This window comes from Chlorocebus sabaeus, chromosome 9 (genome assembly GCF_047675955.1).
Source record: "Chlorocebus sabaeus isolate Y175 chromosome 9, mChlSab1.0.hap1, whole genome shotgun sequence".
Taxonomy (NCBI): Eukaryota; Metazoa; Chordata; class Mammalia; order Primates; family Cercopithecidae; genus Chlorocebus; species Chlorocebus sabaeus.
In genome coordinates this window covers 21,881,494-21,900,087 of record NC_132912.1, presented here as the reverse complement: position 1 = coordinate 21,900,087, position 18,594 = coordinate 21,881,494, and the positions used below count along the sequence as shown (strand labels likewise).

Here is an 18,594-nt window from a genome sequence, read left to right as displayed (position 1 = left end):
CTCTATATGTAGCCCAAATTAGTTCTGCTATTGCTCAACTTCAGTGGTGATTTCATACCTTTCAGTGTAAAAGCATTATCAATAATTATTCAGTCATTTCTCCTAATAGCATTTACTGTGTTAATAGTTTCACCTCTCTATGAAGAAACAGTAAATAGTCATACACACACTCAAACACATACATACCCACATGCAGTTATATTTGAGTACTTTTGTTTCTGGGAGAATTGCTGGGGAAAAGGCTGTATATTTTAATTTTAATAGATACGTTTAGACTGCTTTCCAGAAAGGCTGTAATAGAATAATTCACCTTTCCTCCACCAATTTAAAAGTAGCCTTTTCCCTGCCAACAGCACATCTGAATTAGATTTTAAATTTGTACCCATATGATTGGTATAAAATTATATCTTGGTATTACTTAATTTGTATTTCTTTAACCTTTAGAGTGTATGAGCCTGTTTTCTTATTTCTTGGCCATGTGGATTTGCTCATTTGTGGATTGCCCATTTATGACCTTTGCCTATATTTTTCTATTGGATTGCTTATCCCCTTGTCCATTTATAAAATCTCTTTATAGCAATCTTCTGTTTATACTCTGAATTGGATACATCCTTTCCAAATCGATTATTTGTCTCTTGATTTGTTTACTCTTTTATCTTTTTTGTAATGGCATCTGGGTTTTCATTCTTAATTAAGACGTCCCCTTCCTTTAAATAGTATATGTAGTTTTTAAGATTTCTTTTTGCAAAATTTTTATTGTTTTGGCTTTTAAAGTCAACTCTCTTATCTATCTGGAATTTATTTGTGTATACAGTGTAAGAGTATGTCCAGTTTTCTTTTAAATGGATATTCAGTTGTATAAGCATTACTAATTAAATTGTTTTCCCACTAAATTGAAATACAGACAATTCTAGACTTATAATGATTTGACTTACAATTTTTTGACTTTATGATAGTGCAAAAACAATACTGTACTTTGAATTTTGAATCTTTTACTGGACTGGCAATATGCGGTAGGATACTCCCTCATAATGCTGTGTAACAGCAGCAGACTGCAGTGTCCACTTAGCCATATGATCATGAGGGTTAAAACTGATCCCCTACGATGTACTGTGTCACTATGTTATTTTGCCCAACTGTAAGGTAATGTAAATGTTCTGAGTACACTTAAGGTAGGCTAGACTAAGCCATGATGTTAGTTTTATTAAATACATTTTCAAATTAAGGATGTTTTCAATATATGGTAAGTTTATCAGGATGTAATCCCATAATAAGTCAACAAGCATTGGTATTTACAGATTCTCTATTCTCTTGTAGGAATTCATCTATTCCTATGCCAGTATATATTGATTTTGTTACATTGGCAGTTTAGTACATGCATATACACACATACACACGGGGTGGTGAAAATACTCTTATAAGGCTGTTTGAGTTTGACTATAGTAATTAAGAATAGAGTTGCTTCTCAGTGTCAAGTCTCCAATTAAAATGGTGTGTGTGTGTGTGACAGAATCTCACTCTGTCACCCAGGCTGGAATGCAGTGGTGTGATCTCGGCTAACCCCACCCACCACCTCCTGGGCTCAAGTGATTCTCATGCCTCAGCTTCCCAAGTAGTTGGAATTACATGCATGTGCCACCACACCCAGCTAATTTTGCATTTTTAGTAGAAGAAGCGTTTTGCCGTTTTGCCGTTTTACCCAGGCTGGTCTCAAAATCCTGGCCTCCAGTGATGCATCTGCCTTGGCCTCCCAAAGTGCTGGGATTACAGTTGTGAGTTACTGCTCCCAGGCCCAAAATGGGATTTAATAAAGAGCCCAATGGATTGCCATCTGTTCATAACTACTGTTGCCAGATCATATTTCACCTTTGTAAAATATTGAAAAATAAATGTATACCATTTAGTTAGAGCCAGTTTTTTTTATAGATGAGAAAGTTGATGCTGTTCTAAGTGTTAAGTTATTTGCCCAGTATTATTTAACTATTGCATGGTAAAGTTAGGATTACAACATTAAATTGAAGCTCTTTTTATTGTGCCAAAATGAAATATTTTGTGAAAAGTACTTTGAAAACAAAGGTGTTTGTATCAATGCAAATTGATATGATGGCTATCTCATGATTGTCTCCACAATAGTAGCAGCTCTGAGTTTTATTCAGAAACAGTGCAATGGTTTATGTACAATAATACTTATAGCTAATTATTTATAACAGAACAATTATATTTTGATATTTTCTTTCAGGATATGGACTATGAATAAAACGTTAAAAATTAATTTTATTCTTTAAAAATCTCAATAATTGGTTCTTTTAAACATTTTTTAGAACAGAAGAAAGTTAAAAAACCCAAACCTGAATTTCCTGTATACACACCTTTAGAAAGTACATATATTCAGTCTTATGATCATGGAACTTCCATAGAAGAAATTGAGGAACAAATGGATGATTGGTTGGAAAACAGGAACCGAACACAGAAAAAACAGGTAAATAAACTTTATAAAACTTGTTTTGAGTAAAACATTGACAGAAAAGCACATAAAATATAGGGTTAAAATACAGGATTAGCTCACAATATAGTGCTTTGTTTTATTGCACTTCACAAATACTGTTGTTTTGTTTTGTTTTTGAGATGGAGTCTCGCTCTGTCACCCAGGCTGGAGTGCAATGGTGCGATCTCAGCTCACTGCAAGCTCCGCCTCCCGGGTTCATGCTATTCTCCTGCCTCAACCTCCCAAGTAGCTGGGGCTACAGGTGCCCGCCACCACGCCCGGCTAATTTTTTGTGTTTTTAGTAGAGATGAGGTTTCACTGTGTTAGCCAGGATGGTCTCGATCTCCTGACCTCATGATCTGCCCACCTTGGCCTCCCAAAGTGCTGGGATTACAGGCGTGAGCCACTGTGCCCAGCGGGGTGTTTTTTTTTTTTTTTTTTACAAATTGAGGGTTTGTGGCAGCGATGAGTTGAGCAAGTTTACAGGCACCATTTTTCCAAAAGCATCTCCTTCCTTTGTGTCTCTATATAACATTTTGGTAATTCTTGTGGTATTTCAAACTTTTCATTATTTTAACATCTGGTATGGTGATCTCTGATAAGCGACCTCTGACGTTACTATTATAATTATTTGGGGTACCGTGAAGTGCACCCATACAAGACAGCAAACTTAAGTGGTAAATATTATGTATATTCTGCCTGCTCCACTAATCAATCATTCTCTAGTCTCTTTCTGTCTCCTCTGGTCTCCCTACTCCCTAAGACACAGCAGTATTGAAATTAGGTCAATTAATAACCCTACCGTGGCTTCCAGGTGTTCAAGTGAAAGGCAGAGTTGCATGTGTGTCACTTTACATAAAAATGGTTAAACTTGGTGAGGAAGGCATGGTTGAAAGCCAAGACAGGCCAAAAGCTAGGCCTCTTGCACCAAACAGTTAGCTAAGTTGCACATGCAAAGGGCACATTCCTGAAGGAAATTAAAAGTGCTATTCCAGTGAATACATCAAAGATAAGCAAGCAAAACAACCTTATTGCTGATATGGAGAAAGTTTGAGTGGTCTGGATAGAAGATCAAATCAGCCACAACATTCCCTTGAGCCAAAGCCTAATCCAGAGCAATGCCCTATCTCTCTTCATTCTAAGAAGGCCAAGATAAGTGAGGAAGCTGCAGAAGAAAAATTGGAAGCTAGCAGAGGTTAGTTCATTAGGCTTAAGGAAAGCAGCTGTCTCCATAACATAAAAGTGCAGTGTGCAGCAGCAAGTGCTGATGGAGAAGCTGCAGCAAGATATCCAGAGGATCTAGCCAAGATCATTGATGAAGGTGGCTACACCAGCCAACAGATTTTTCAACGTAATGAAACAGCTTTCTACTGGAAAGAGATGCCATCTGGGACTTTCATGGCTAGAGAGGGGAAGAAGTTGATGCCTGGCTTCAAAGCTTCAAAAGACAGGCTGACTTTCTTGTTAGGGACTAATGCATCTGGTAACTTTAAGTTGAAGCCAGTGCTCATTTATCATTCTGAAAATCCTAGGGTACTTAGGAATTGTGCTAAATCCATTCTATCTGTGCTCTATACATGGAACAATAAAGCCTGGATGACAGCACATCTGTTTACGGCATGGTTTACTGAAGCCCCCTGTTGAGACCTATTGCTAAAAAAAAAAAATATTTTTTTCAAAATATTACTGCTGATCGTCAGTGTACCTAGTCACCCAAGAACACTAAGGGAGATATGCAAGGAGATGGACATTATCTATATGCCCACTACCACAACAGCCATTCTGCAGCCCATGAATCAAGGAGCCCTTCCAATTTCAGTTTTATTATTTAAGACATATATTTGATAAGGCTATAGTTGCCATAGAGAGTGATTCCTCTGATGGATCTGGGCAAAGTAAATTGAAAACTTTCTGGGAAGGATTTACCATTCTAGATGCCATTATAAATCATGCAATTCATGATTGATGGGAGGAGGTCAAAATATCAACATTAACAGGAGATTAGAAGAAGTTTATTCTAATCCTTGTGGATGACTTTGACGGGTTCAAGATTTCGTTGGAGGAAATACCTGCAGATACAGTGTCAATAGCAAGAGAGCTAGAATTAGAAGTGGAGCCTGAAGATGTGACTGAATTGCTGCAATCTCATGGTCAAACTTGAAGAGATAAGGAGTTGTTTCTTATGGGTGAACAAAGAAAGTGTTCTTGAGATGGAATCTCTTCCTGGTGAAGATGCTGTGAAAGTTGTTGAAATGACAACAAAGGATTGAGAATATTCTGTAAGCTTCACTGATAAAGGAACTAGCAGGGTTGGAGAGGGTAAAATGCTATCAAGCAGCATCACATGCCTCAGAGAAATCTTTTGTGAAAGGAAGAGTTAATGCATCAAACTTCATTATTGTCTTATTTTAGGAAATTGTCATAGACACCCCAACCTTTACCAGCCACCACCCCAGTGAGTCAGCAGCCACTAACATGGAGGCAAGACCCTCTACCAACAGAAAGATTATGATTTATTGAAAGACTCAGATGGTTGTTAATACTTTTTAACAATAAAATATTTTTTAAATTAAGTATGTACATTGTTTTTTGGACATAATGCTATCACACACTTAAACTAAGCTATAATGTAAACATAGCTTTAAACATTTTTAAAATTTTTTTTTTGAGACAGTCTCTCTCTGTCATCCAGGCTAGAGTGCAAGTGGCATGATCTTGGCTCGCTGCAGCCTCTGCCTCCTGGGTTCAAGAGATTCTTATGTCTCAGCCTCCTGAGAAGCTGAGATTACAGGCAAGTGCAATCACGCCCTGCTGATTTTTGTAATTTCGGTAGAGATGGGGTTTCACCGTGTTGGCCAAGCTGGTCTCAAACTCCTGGCCTCAAGTGATCCGCCCACCTCGGCCTCCTAAAGTGCTGGGATTATAGGTGTGAGCTACTGTGCCTGACTTGTAAACATAACATTTATAAGTACTGGGAAACCAAAAAATTTGTGTGGCTCATTTTTTTACAGTATTAACTTTATTGTGGTAGCCTGGACCTGAACTTGGAATATCTCTGAGGTATGCATGTATAGATATGCAGCTCAGCGAACTATCACAGGTGACGCAAGTTAACCATTGCGTAGATCAATGACTAGAATCCAGAAACCATGCTTTCTGCCACTCACTATTTCCTTTCTTCCACAAAGATGATGACGTTCCTGACTTCAGAGTAGTTTTCCCTGCTTGTTAGTTTATAAATAGCATCATTTCATATGTAGTCCTTTGTGTATGATTTCCTCTATTCAATGTATTTGTGAGATTTATTCATCAGTATATTTGTGAGATTTATTAATAATTGCATATAGCAGTAATTTTTCATTGCTGTGTAATAATTTCATTATTTTCATTGCTGCATAATACTTTATAAATATAGCACAATTTGTTTTTGTTGGAGAAATGTAGTGTTTTCAGTTTGGAGCTATAATGAATAATTTCTCTGTGAACAGTCTTGTGCATGCCTTTTAGTACGTATATGTGTAAATTTCAATTTTTGGAGTTAGTTGCAGGGTCAAAGCTCAACTTCAGTAAATACAATTGATCCTTGAAAAACATAGGCATAAACTGCTTGGGTCCACTTATATATGGATTTTTTTCCAAAAAATATTTTGGAAAATTTTTAGAAGATTTTGGGTAATTTTTCAAATCTCAAACCACGTAGCCTAGAAATATTGAAAAAATTAAGAAAAAGTTAGGTATGTCATGCATAAAATATATATAGATACTAGTGTATTTTATCACTTATTACCATAAGAGATATATAAATCTGTCATAAAAAGTTAAAACTTATCAAAATGTACACAAATACTTACCGTACATGGCACCATTTGCAGATGAGGGTAATGTAGACAAATGTAAATATGCAGTACTAAATCATAACTGTGTAAAATAAACTGTAGCACACAGTGTACCTACTATACTACTATAATAATTTAAAACACCTCCTGTTGCTGTTGCAGTAGGCTCACGTGTTGCAAGTATTGGCTTAAACCTCCCCATGATGCTAATCATCTCTGTGTGAGCAGTTTGTCTCTCCAGTAAATTGCATAGCATAGAAAATGTGATCTATCTTAGTTCTTATGTGTTTTTTATCATGTTTAGTAAAATACTGTAAACCTTGAATAACACCATCGGGCCTATGGAAAGTACCACTAGTGATGCCAGGACTGCTCTTGAGAACCAGAGAAAAGTCATGACATTACAAGAAAAAGTTGAATTGTTTTATAAGTACAGTAGAGTGAGGTCTGCACCTGCTGTTGGCTGCCATTTCAGACAGACAACAACATGAATTTAGGGTATTGATAAATACAGTACATTACTAAAAAGGTGTTTTCCTTAAGATTTTGTGTTCTCTAGTTTATTGTAAGAATGCAGTACATAAGCATGCAAAATATGTGTTAATTTATTGTCTATATTATTATTAAAGCTTCCAGTCAACAGTAGGCTGTTAGTAGTTAAGTTTTTGGGGAGCCAAAAGTTATACTTAGATTTTCAACTGCCCAAGGGTTGGCGCCCCAGCCTCCATATTGTTCAAGGGTCAGCTGTGTTTTCCAAAAGTTTGTGTCAATTTATATTTTAGCAGCAGGATATGAGTATTCCAGTTACTCTATATTTTTGCCAATACTTGGTCAAGTCTTTCATATTTTAACCATTCTGGTAAGTATGTAGTGATACCTAATTTTGGTCTAATTGGCATATCCTTTAATGAATAAGACTGAACACCTTTTCTTATGGTTATTGGATACTGATACCTTACTATGTGAAGTGCCTTTCCAAATCTTTCTTTAATTGTGTTGACTTTTTGCTTTTGAGACTGGATTATAAAGAGTTCTTTCTGTATTTCAGAGATAAGCGTTTTGCACATATTTTCTCCCATTCTGCTTGGCATTTTTTTGCTCTTAGTGTTGTCATTTGATGACTAGAACTTACTCATTATGTTAATCAGTCTGCCTTTTCCTTATTTGGTGTTTTCTATGTTCGTGTGTGTGTGTGTGTGTGTATATATATATATTTTTTTTTTTTTTTGGAGACAGGGTCTCACTGTGTCACCCAGGCTGAAGCACAGTGATGCAGTCATGGCTCACTGCAGCCTCAATTTCCCAGGCTCACGTGGTCCTCACACCTCAACCTCCTGAGTAGCTGGAACCACAAGCATACACCACCACACCCAGCTAATTTTTGAATGTTTTCTAGAGTTTGGGTCTCTCTGTGTTGCCAAGTCTGGTCCAACCCCCTGGTCTCAAGTTATCCTGCCTCAGCCTCCCAAAGTGTTAGGATTACAAGCATGAGCCGCCACGCCTGAATGAACAAATATTTTTCTATCTCACAACTATAAAGATTTTGAAGCTTTATTATTTGACTTAAACATTTCAATTAAACATCCTGGAATGTTTTGTTTGTTTGGCATTAAGTAATGATGAAGATTAATGTTTTGTTCCAAAAGTTCTCCAAACCCATGGGCCTGCTACAAATTATTTTAAAAACTGCTTCCTACAGCTCTACAAAGGTCACTTTAATCATAATCCAAGTGCCCTTAACTGTGTAGGTCTGTTTCCAGATGTTCTGCTTAGTTCCATTTATCTACTTGTTCATGCTTGTGCTACTACCACACAGTCTTAATCACTATAGCTTCATGATAGGTATCCAGTACAGTAATTTTCCAATTTTGTTTTCCTTCTTCAAGATTGCCATTTTACATTTTCATATAAATGTTTAATGTAGCTTGTTTTCCACAAATTATTCAGCTGAGATATGTAATTGGTATAACAATTATATATGTATCAGTTGTGGAGAAATTGACATTCAAATTGTATTAACTCTAAAACCCATAAATAGATCCATTAATTTAGATCTTTTGAAGTTTTTTCAGGCTGGGCACAGTGGCTCACGCCTGTAATCTTAGCACTCTGGGAGGCTGAGGCGGGCAGGTCGCTTGGAGTTAAGACTTCCAGACCAGCCTGGGCAACACGGTGAAACCCCATCTCCACCAAAAAATACAAAAATTAGCCAGGTGTGGTGACATGCACCTGTAATCCCAGCTACTCAGGAGCCTAAGGCAGGATAATCTCTTGAACCCAGGAAGTGGAGATTGCAGTGAGCAGAGATCATGCTGCTGCACTCCAGTGTGGGTGACAGAGCAAGACTCTGTCTCAAAAAAAATAAATAAATAAATAACATTTTTTCAATAATGCGTTGCAGCTTTTTGTACATATGGGATATTTTTTATTAGATTTGTTTTGTGTTTTTAGATGATTATTGTAAGTGGCATTGTGTCTCAAATTTCACTTTCTAATTATATTTAGTATATAGAACTAAAACTGATTTTTGTCTAACAATCTTGTACCTAACAACCTTGCTAAATTTTATTTATTTATTTTTTTGAGACAGAGTCTCACTCTGTCACCCAGGCTGAAATGCAGCGGCACGATCTCACCTCGCTGCAACCTCCGCCTCCCAAGTTCAAGTGATTCTCCTGCCTCAGCCCCTTGAGTAGCTGGGATTACAGGTGCCTGCCACTACACCCAGCTAATTTTTGTATTTGTAGTAGAGATGGGGTTTCGCCATGTTGGCCAGACTGGTCTGAACTTATGACCTCAAGTGATCCGCCTGCCTCAGCCTCCCAAAGTTTTGAGATTACAGGCGTGAGCCACTGCACCTGGCTTATTTTTTAATTCTAATGGTTTCTCTGTATATTATACATTTTTTCTTATTCGTATTGATTAGAATCTCCAATACAATATAGAAGTGGTGATAACAAGTATCCTTGTTTTATTCCCAATCTCAAAGAAAGCTTTCATCACTGAAAATCTTTATTTCATCATTGAAATTGTTTATTTAACTTGTGGCTGGTTGTGATGGCTCACACCTGTAATCCTAACACTTTGGGAGGCCGAGGTGGGAGGATTGTTTGAGGTCAGGACTTCAAAACCAGCCAGGGCAACTTAGCAAGACCCCATCTCTACAAAATAAATGAATTAGCCAGGCTTGGTGGTGTACAACTGTGGTCTCAGCAAGTTGGGAGGCTGGGGCACGAGGATTCGTTGAGTCCAGGAGTTTGAGGCTACAGTGAGCTCTGATCACACCATTGTACTCCATTGTCTCAAAAAAAAAAAACTTTTATCGCTGGGCGTGGTGGCTCAAGCCTATAATCCCAGCACTTTGGGAAGCTGAGGTGGGTGGATCACCTGAGGTCAGGAGTTCAAAACCAGCCTGGCCAACATAGTGAAAGCCCGTCTCTACTACAAATACAAAAATTAGCCTTCTGTGGTGGTACGTGCCTGTAATCCCAGCTACTCGGGAGGCTGAGGCAAAAGAATCACTTGAACCTGAGAGGCAGAGGTTGTAGTGAGCCAAGATCACACCACTGCCCTTGAGCCTGGGTGACAGAGCAAGACTCCCTCACACACACAAAAAATAAAACAAAAACAAAACAAAAACATTTTTATCTTGTTACTATTAAATATGATGTATGCTATAGGCTTTTTATAACATTCTTGTTGAAATGTACTTGACAGAACATAAAATTCGCCATTTGAAAATGCACAGACACTTAAGTGGTTTTTAGTCTATTTAGGTTGTGCAACCATTACCACTCTCTGATGCTAGAATATTTTCATCGCATCAGAAAATAAAACCATATTATTAGCAGTTAGCAATTCTCTGATCTCCCCTCTTCTGGCAACCACTAACCAACTTTCTATCTCTGGATTTGTCTATTCTGGACACTTTATATAATTGGAATTATACAATATGTAGCCTTTTATGTTTTGCTCCTTTAATTTGGCATAATGTTCTCACGGCTTATTCCTATCGTAGCGTATAACAATACTTTGTACCTCATCTCTCTCTCTCTCTCTCTCTCTTTTTTTTTTTTTTTACAGACAAGGTCTTACTCTGTTTGCTTTGTTGCCCAGGCTGCCGGGTCGCAGTGGCATAATCATGATCATAGCTCACTGCAACTTAAATCTCCTGGATGCAAACAGTCCTCTTGCCTCAGCCTCTCGAGTAACTAGGACCACACGTGTGTGCCACCAAGCCTGGCTAATTTATTTTTTTGTATGGATGGAGTCTCACTATGTTGCCCAGGCTGGGCTTGGACTCCTGGCCTCAAGTGATCCTCCCTCTTCAGCCTCCCAAATTGCTGGGATTGCCAAGAGTGAGCTGCTGTGCCTGGCCTTCATTTTTTTTTGTGACTGAATAATAATGTGTGAATATGTCACATACTATTTATTTGTTACTCAGCTAATGGACATTTAATTACATTCTGGGTCTTTTGGCTATGTTACAGCTGCTATGAACATTCTAATACAAGTCCGTGTGAACATAGTTTTGTGGTTTCTCTAGGGATTACAATTAACATCTTAATTTAGAGCAGTCTACTTAGAATTAATGCAAACTTTAAAAAGTACAAAAACTTTGCCCCTGTTCCACTTCCCTTTATGCCTGTTCTTATTATTTATTATTGCCACAGATTAAATCTTTATATATTATGTTCTCATCAACCTAGATTTGTAGTTATTGCTTTATGCAGTTGTCTTCTGAATTAGATTTTTTAAAAGAAAAGGAATTACAAGCCAAAAATGTCTTTATAGTGTCTTTTCCGCTTACCTATGTTTATACCTTTCTCGGCATTTATTTTTCCATAGGGAGTTGAGTTACTGTCCAGTGTTATTTTATTTCATCCCTAAGGACACCCTTGTACATTTGTTGTAGGGCAGGAGTGTTAGCAGTGAACTCTCACTTTTTATTTTACTGAGAATATCTAGATTTATGCTTCGTTTTGAAGGATAGTTTTTTTCCAGATATATTAATTCTTGGTAGAATTTATTTTCACCACTTTTGATTACATAATGCTATTACCTGCTGGCCTTCATCGTTTCGGATTAGAAATCAGCTGTTAATCTTATTGAAGATTCCTCGTAATCATGAGTTACTTCTTTGGGGCTTTCAGTATTGTCCTCTCTTTAGCTTTGATGGTTTGATTATGATGTTCCTTAATATGAGTCTGTAGCAGGAAGAGCTGCAGACAAGAACACCTCAGACACCGAATTGTAGAAGGAAAGGGCTTTATTCAGCTGGGAGCATCGGTGGGCTCACGTCTCCAAAAACTGAACTACATGAGTGAGCAATTCCTGTCCCTTTTAAGGGCTTACAACTCTAAGGGGGTCTGCATGAGAGGGTCATGATCGATTGAGCAAGCAGAGGGTATGTGACTGGGGGCTGCATGCACTGGTAATTAGAAGAGAGCAGAATAGGACAGGGATTTTCACAGTGCTTTTCCATACAATGTCTGTAATCTATAGATAACATAACCGATTAGGTCAAGAATTGATCTTTAACTACCAGGCCCAGGGTACAGCGCCAGGCTGTCTGCCTGTGGATTTCATTTCTACCTTTTAGTTTTTACTTCTTCTTTCTTTGGAGGCAGAAACTGGGCATAAGACAATATGAAGGGTGGTTTCCTCCCTTTGGTCCATTTGAATTTATCCTGATTGGAGTTCATTGAGCTTCAAATTTTGGAAGGTTTAGACCATTATTTCTCGAAATATTTCTTTATTTTTTATTTATTTTTATTTTTTTATTTTTTTTGAGACAGAGTCTCACTCTGTCGCCCAGGCTGGAGTGCAGTGGTGTGATCTCGGCTCACTGCAAGTTCTGCCTCCTGGGTTCACACCATTCTCCTGCCTCAGCCTCCCGAGTAGCTGGGACTACAGGTGCCCGCCACCACACCCAACTGCTTTCTTTGTATTTTTAGTAGAGACAGAGTTTCACCGTGGTCTCGATCTCCTGACCTCGGGATCCACCTGCCTCGGCCTCCCAAAGTGCTGGGATTACAGGCGAGACCTACTGCGCCTAGCTGAAATATTTCTTACCCGCTCTCTCCTCTTTCTCCCACTACTCCCCACCACCTTCTGGCACTTCCATTGTTCATATATTGATATGTTTAATGATGTTTCTGAAGATTTATTCATTTTTCCTTTATTCCTTTTCTTTTCTGTTCCAGATTATTTCAATGCACATATCCTCAAGTTTGCTGATTCTTTCATTTCCTGCTCATACCTGCTGTTGAGCCCCTCTAGAGAATTTTTTATCTCAGTTATTACACTTTTCAACTCCAGAATTTCTATTTTGCCTTTTAAATAACTTAATCTGTTGATATTCTGTATTTGGTATGCCATTGTTCCCATGCTTTCATTTAATTCTTTAGACATGGCTTCCTTTAGCTCATTGAACATATTTAAAATATATGATTGGCCTGACACAGTGGCTCACGCCTGTAATCACAGCACTTTGGGAGGCCAACGCAGGCGGATCACCTGAGGTCATGAGTTTGAGACCAGCCTGGCTGACATAACCCTGTCTCTACTAAAAACACATAGAAAATTAGCCGAGCGTGGTGGTGGGCACCTGTAATCCCAGCTACTTGAGAGCTTGAGGCAGGAGAATAACTTGAACCCAGGAAGTGGAGGTTGCAGTGAGCTGAGGTCACACCACTGCACTCCACCCTGGGCAACAGAGTGAGACTCCGTCTCAAAAAAAAAAAAAAAAAGAAAAGAAAAAGATGATTTACCATTTTGTCTAGAAAGTTAATTGTCTGGTCTTCCTCAGGCACAGTTTCTGTTTTTTTCCTTTATGTCTGCCATACTGTCTCATTTCTTTAGCCTGTAAGTTTTCGTTGTTGAAAATTGGACATTTTGGCTGGGCATAGTGACTCACATCTGTAATCCCAGCACTTTGGGAAGCTGAGGCAGGAGGATCACTTGAGGCCAGGAGCTTGAGACCAGCCTGTCCAACATGGTGAAACCCTGTCTCTACTAAAAATACAAAATTAGCTGGGTGTGGTGGTGCACAGCTCCTCAGGAGGCTTAACCACAAGAAGCGTCTGAACCCGGGAAGCGGAGGTTGCGGTGAGAAGAGATCACGCCACTGCACTCCAGCCTGGGTGACAGGGTGAGACTCTGTCTCAAAAATAATAATAATAATGAAAATTGGACATTTTAAATGTTATAAATTAGCAATTATGGAAATCAGATATCTACTTTTTAAAGGACTTGTGGTGTTGGGCTTATTGTAGTTGTTTGTTTTTTAGTGAGTTTTCTGAACTAATTCTATGAAGTCTCTATTTTTTGTTATGTGTAGCCACTGAAGTCTGTTACGTTAGCTGGGTAATCAGCTAATAATTGGGAAGAGATTTTCATAAATGCCTGGAAGCAAAAATTCTTTCCGTCTTTGCTTTGGGTTCTGTATTGGTTTACAATTCTGCCTTAACACTTTGTTTTGTTTTGTTTTTTGCTTCCACATAGCCTTAATGTCAGCAGCAGGTGAGAGTTTAGCTCCTTCTCAGATCTTTCCTGAGTACGTGTGCAGCCTTGAACATGCACACGGCCTTCTGGGTTCCCAGGAATGTCAACATTTCATGCCTCAGCCTTTCCTCTCAAACTTTTTGGTTTACCTGTTGTTTGCCCCAACTGTTTTAATAGCTTCATGCAACATACAAAGACAATATTCTGTAAATTTTTTTAACAAATGCCCCCAGGGAAGCAGCTTTAGCATAAGGCTAGTTTTAAGTTAGGGAAAATAAAGACAAGCCTTTTAAACCTGTCTTCCGGGGAGGTACCAAACAGGACAGAACAAATAATTTCCATTCTTTGCAAGTTAGTTCATTCTGCTTCTTCTATTACTAGTAATACGGGTTGTGATGTTCACAGGTTGTGATCACCCAGGAACAGTGGGTTGGACTAGAGTAAATTAATGTGCCATAAAGTTACTGTTCTGATCAAAATTCAGATGTCTGTCTTTCTGTCTTTTGTTCTTTCTTTCTTTTCTCTCTTTCTTTCTCTTTTTTGATATGAGGTCTTGCTCTGTTGCCAAGGCTGGAGTGCTGTGGCGCCACTATAGCTCACTGCAGCCTTGAACTCCCAGGCTCAAGCAATCCTCCCACCTCAACCTCCCAAGTAGCTGGGACTACAGGCATGTGACACCAGGCCTGGCTCATTTTATAATTTTTTTCTAGAGATAGGGTCTCCCTACATTACCTAGGCTGGTCTCCAACTGTTGGGCTCAAGCGGTCTCCCCATCTCAGCCTCCCAAAGTGTTGGGATTACAGGCATGAGCCACTATACCAGGCTCTAGCTGGTTTTCTTAAATATATCTTACTCATGGTGCTGCAAGCCTTTTGTTAATTTCCAGAGTTCAGAAAAAGTCGATTATATAGTTTTGGCTTTTTGTTGTTGTTGCTTTTATGGAGAGGTGGAATTTGGAGTTTCTTACTCTTCTGATTTTGTCCACATCAGTATGGGGTTTTTTTGTTTTTGTTTTTTTGAGGCAGAGTCTCGCTCTGTCCCCCAGGCTGGAGTGCAGTGGCTTGATCTCGGCTCACTGCAAGCTCTGCCTCCCGGGTTGAATGGGTTCATGCCATTCTCCTGCCTCAGCCTCCCGAGTAACTGGGACTACAGGCACCTGCTGCCACGCCCAGCTAATTTTCTGTATTTTTAGTAGAGATGGGGTTTCACCACGTTAGCCAGGATGGTCTCGATCTCCTGACCTCGTGATCCGCCCGCCTCGACCTCCCAAAGTGCTAGGGCTACAGCAGTCTAGATTTTTAAAAAATCAAGTTAAGAAGTTTTCTTTCTAGTTTTGCTAAAAAATTTTTATTTATTGCAAATGAATATTGTTAAGTGTTATCAAATATTTATTTTTGCATCTATTAAGATGATTGTGTGATTTTTCACCTTTATTTTGTGAATGAGATAAAGTATACGGATTGATTTTCTGGTATTAAATCACTTTGTTTTTCTAGAATGAACCCTCTTTGGTCCTATGAAATACTATTCTTTATTATTTGATTTGATTTGCTATATTTTTAGGATTTTTGCTTTTATGTTTATGAGAGAGATTCACCTGTGATTTTCTTTTCTTATAATATTTTTGTCAGGTGTGGTGTCAGTTACATGCTGGACTTATAAAATATGAATTTTTAATCAAGTTTTTATTTTAAAATAAATAAAATTATAGATTGATGGGAAGTTTCCAAGACAGTACAGAGTTCCTCTGTACCTGTCACCCAGTTTTTCCTAATGGTTACATCTTATGTAACTATAGTGCAATATCAAAACCAGGAAATTGACTTTGGTACATTGGCTGTTTATAGAGGTATGTCATTTCATCACCTATAGATTTATTAACCACTTCTCCAACAAGATTTAGAACTATTTCATTGCCACAAAAATGTCACTCATACTTCTCCTTTATAATCACACCTGTTGATGAAAAAAGCCAAGCTCTGTAAAATATTTAAAGAGGTTTATTCTGAGCCAAATGTTAGTAACCATGGCCCATAACACAGCCTCAGGAGGTCCGCAGGTGTGCCCAAGGTAGTTGAGTTACAACTTGGTTTTATACATTTTAGGGAGACAAAAGTTACAGGCAAAGGCATAAATCAATACATATAAGGTATACATTGTGTAGCTCAGAATGTCAGGACATTTCAAAGTAGGGGCTTCCAAGTCAAAGATTTCCTGATTAGGAATTGATTGAAAGCATTAAGCTTTGTCTGGAGAATTGAAGTCAATATAAAGAAATGCTTGAGTTAAGATAAGGGGCCTTGTAGAAGCCAGGGTTCTTGTTATGCAGATGAAGCCTCTAAGTAACAGGCTTCAGAGAGAATAGATGACAAATGTCTCTCTCTCTTTTTTTTTTTTTTTTTTTTGAGACATGGTCTCATTCTGTCACCTAGGCTGGAGTGGAGTGCAGTGATGTGGGCTACTGTCTCTTATCAGACCTTAAAAGGTGTCATGTTCTCCAAAAATATATCTAGAAAAGACCTAGTAAGGGAAGGAGATTCTCTGCAGAATACAAATTTTCCCCAAAAGAGATTGCTTTGTAGGGCCACTCCACAATGTGTCAAATAAATGTATTTGGGGACAAAATACTTTGATTTCCTTTAAGGACTGTTACCTGTCTTGTGATGCTATACCACAGGTTGGAATTTGGTATCCTATTGCTACAAAGAATCTGTTTTGTCAGTCTTATCATCTCTATTTTAATGTTAATTTTTGGTCAGTTGTGCCTAAACTCCAAAGGGAGGAGGGTATAATGAGGCATATCTAACCTCCCTTCCCATCATGGCCTAACCTAGTTTTTCAGGTTTTCTTTGGGATCACTTGGACCTCAGTGGAGGTCCATAAATTTGGTTTGGGGGGCTTCAGATTTTATTTTTGGTTTACATACCCATTATCCACTCACCCTCCTTAACCTCTGACAACCAATTCTCTAGAGTTTTGTCATTTTGAGGATCTAATGATATTGAGGATCTAATGTCATTTTGAGGATCTAAATGGAATATGTGACTTCTTGAGATTGACTTTTATAGTTAGCATAATGTCCTTGAGATTCATCCAAATGTTTGAGTGTATCAGTAGATTTCTTTTTATTGCTGAATATTCCATTGTATGCCTGTACTACAGTTCATGTAATTATTTCTCTGTTTAAGAATATTTTCATTGCTTCCAGGTTGGGTTTTTTTTTTTTTTTTTTTCTTTTTTGAGACAGAATCTTGCTCTGTTACCCAGGCTGGAGTGCAGTGGCACGATTTTCTCAGCTCACCGCAACCTCTGCCTCCCGGGTTCAAGCAATTCTCCTGCCTCAGCCTCCTGGGTAGCTGGGACTACAGGCTCACGTTATCATGCCCAGCTCATTTTTCTATTTTTTAGTAGAGATGGGTGTTGTGTATAAAGTTTCGGAGCTGCAAAAGGAATAACATTCGAATAGAAAATTTTCTTTTTAACTCTCAGCAAGGCAAGTTACTTCTATAGAAGGGTGCACCCTTACAGATGGAGCAATGGTAGGGAGCGCCCACTTGGACAATGGAGGGGAAGGGGTTCTTATCCCTGGGCCCTGCTGCTGTGTCGTTCCCCTATTGGCTAGGGTTAGACTGCACAGGCTAAACTAATTCCGACTGGCTAATTTAAAGAGAATGACAGGGCGAGTGCTTTGGGGTGAGTGCTTTGGCAGGAGCCAGGGCAGAGCAGGGGGCAGGTAATCTGAATGAGTTAGGGTGGAGCAGGTGATCAGAATGAGTTAGGGAGGAGTAGATAATCGGAATGAGTCAGGGTGGAGTAGGTAATCGAAAAAGATTGCTTTATGAGGAAGTTAAGTTCAAAAGTAGAAGGCAAAGAATTGAACATACTGACATATTCTTTGCAAAGAAATTTACAACTCATATTTAACACAGGGTTTCGCCATGTTGGCCAGGCTGGTCTCAAACTCCTGGCCTCAAATGGTCTGCCCACCTCGGCCTCCCAAAGTGCTGGGATTGTAAGTGTGAACTACCACGCCCAGCATGTTTCCAGTTTTTACTAATTACAAGTAAAACTGCTGTAAACAAATTTCTTGTTTGAAGAGTTTATTTCTCTTGGGTATTGTGCAGTTACTGGGTCATATGGTAGCTCTATGTTTAACATTCTAAGGAACTACCAAGCTTTTTCAAAGGGGATGTACCATTTTACATTTTTACTAACAATATGTGAAAGATTCAGTTTCTTTGCATTCTCACCCATGTTTGGCATCATTATTTTTTATTTTAGCTATTCCAACAGGCATGTAGTGATATCACTGTTTTATTTTCCATTTCCCTAATGACTGACCACATTGAATATCTTTCATGGCTTATTTGCCATCTATATATTCTCTTTAAAGAAATCTTTCTTCATATCTTTTGCCTATTTTCTAATTGGGTTGTTTACTTTTTTGATGTTAAAGTTTGTGAATTCCTTAAATATTCTAGATGTGGGTCATTTATCAGATTTTTGATGTACAAATATTTTCTCCTAGTTATTTATAACTTGTATTTTTATCTTCTTAACAGGACCTTTGGCAGAACAAGTTTTTAATTATGATAAAGTCCACTTTAGTATTTTTTTCTTCTATAGAATGTGCCTTTAGGTCATACCTAAGATCTTTTTGTAACCATGCCATAGGTCCCAAAGAGTTTCTCCTGTGTTTTCTTCTAAAGATTTATAAGTTCTTTATCTTACATAAACTATATGATCCACTTTGGCTTGTATTTCTCT

General features: G+C 38.4%; 1 protein-coding gene across 1 annotated transcript in view; it reads left to right on the top strand.

The window, feature by feature from the left end:
- Nucleotides 1-18,594, top strand: part of DNAJC1 (DnaJ heat shock protein family (Hsp40) member C1) — a 236,134-nt gene that overhangs the window by 118,386 nt on the left and 99,154 nt on the right. The window contains exon 8 of the mRNA XM_008002473.3: nt 2,322-2,479. Coding sequence (XP_008000664.3) covers nt 2,322-2,479 — 158 coding nt within the window. The remainder of the gene's footprint in view (nt 1-2,321; nt 2,480-18,594) is intronic.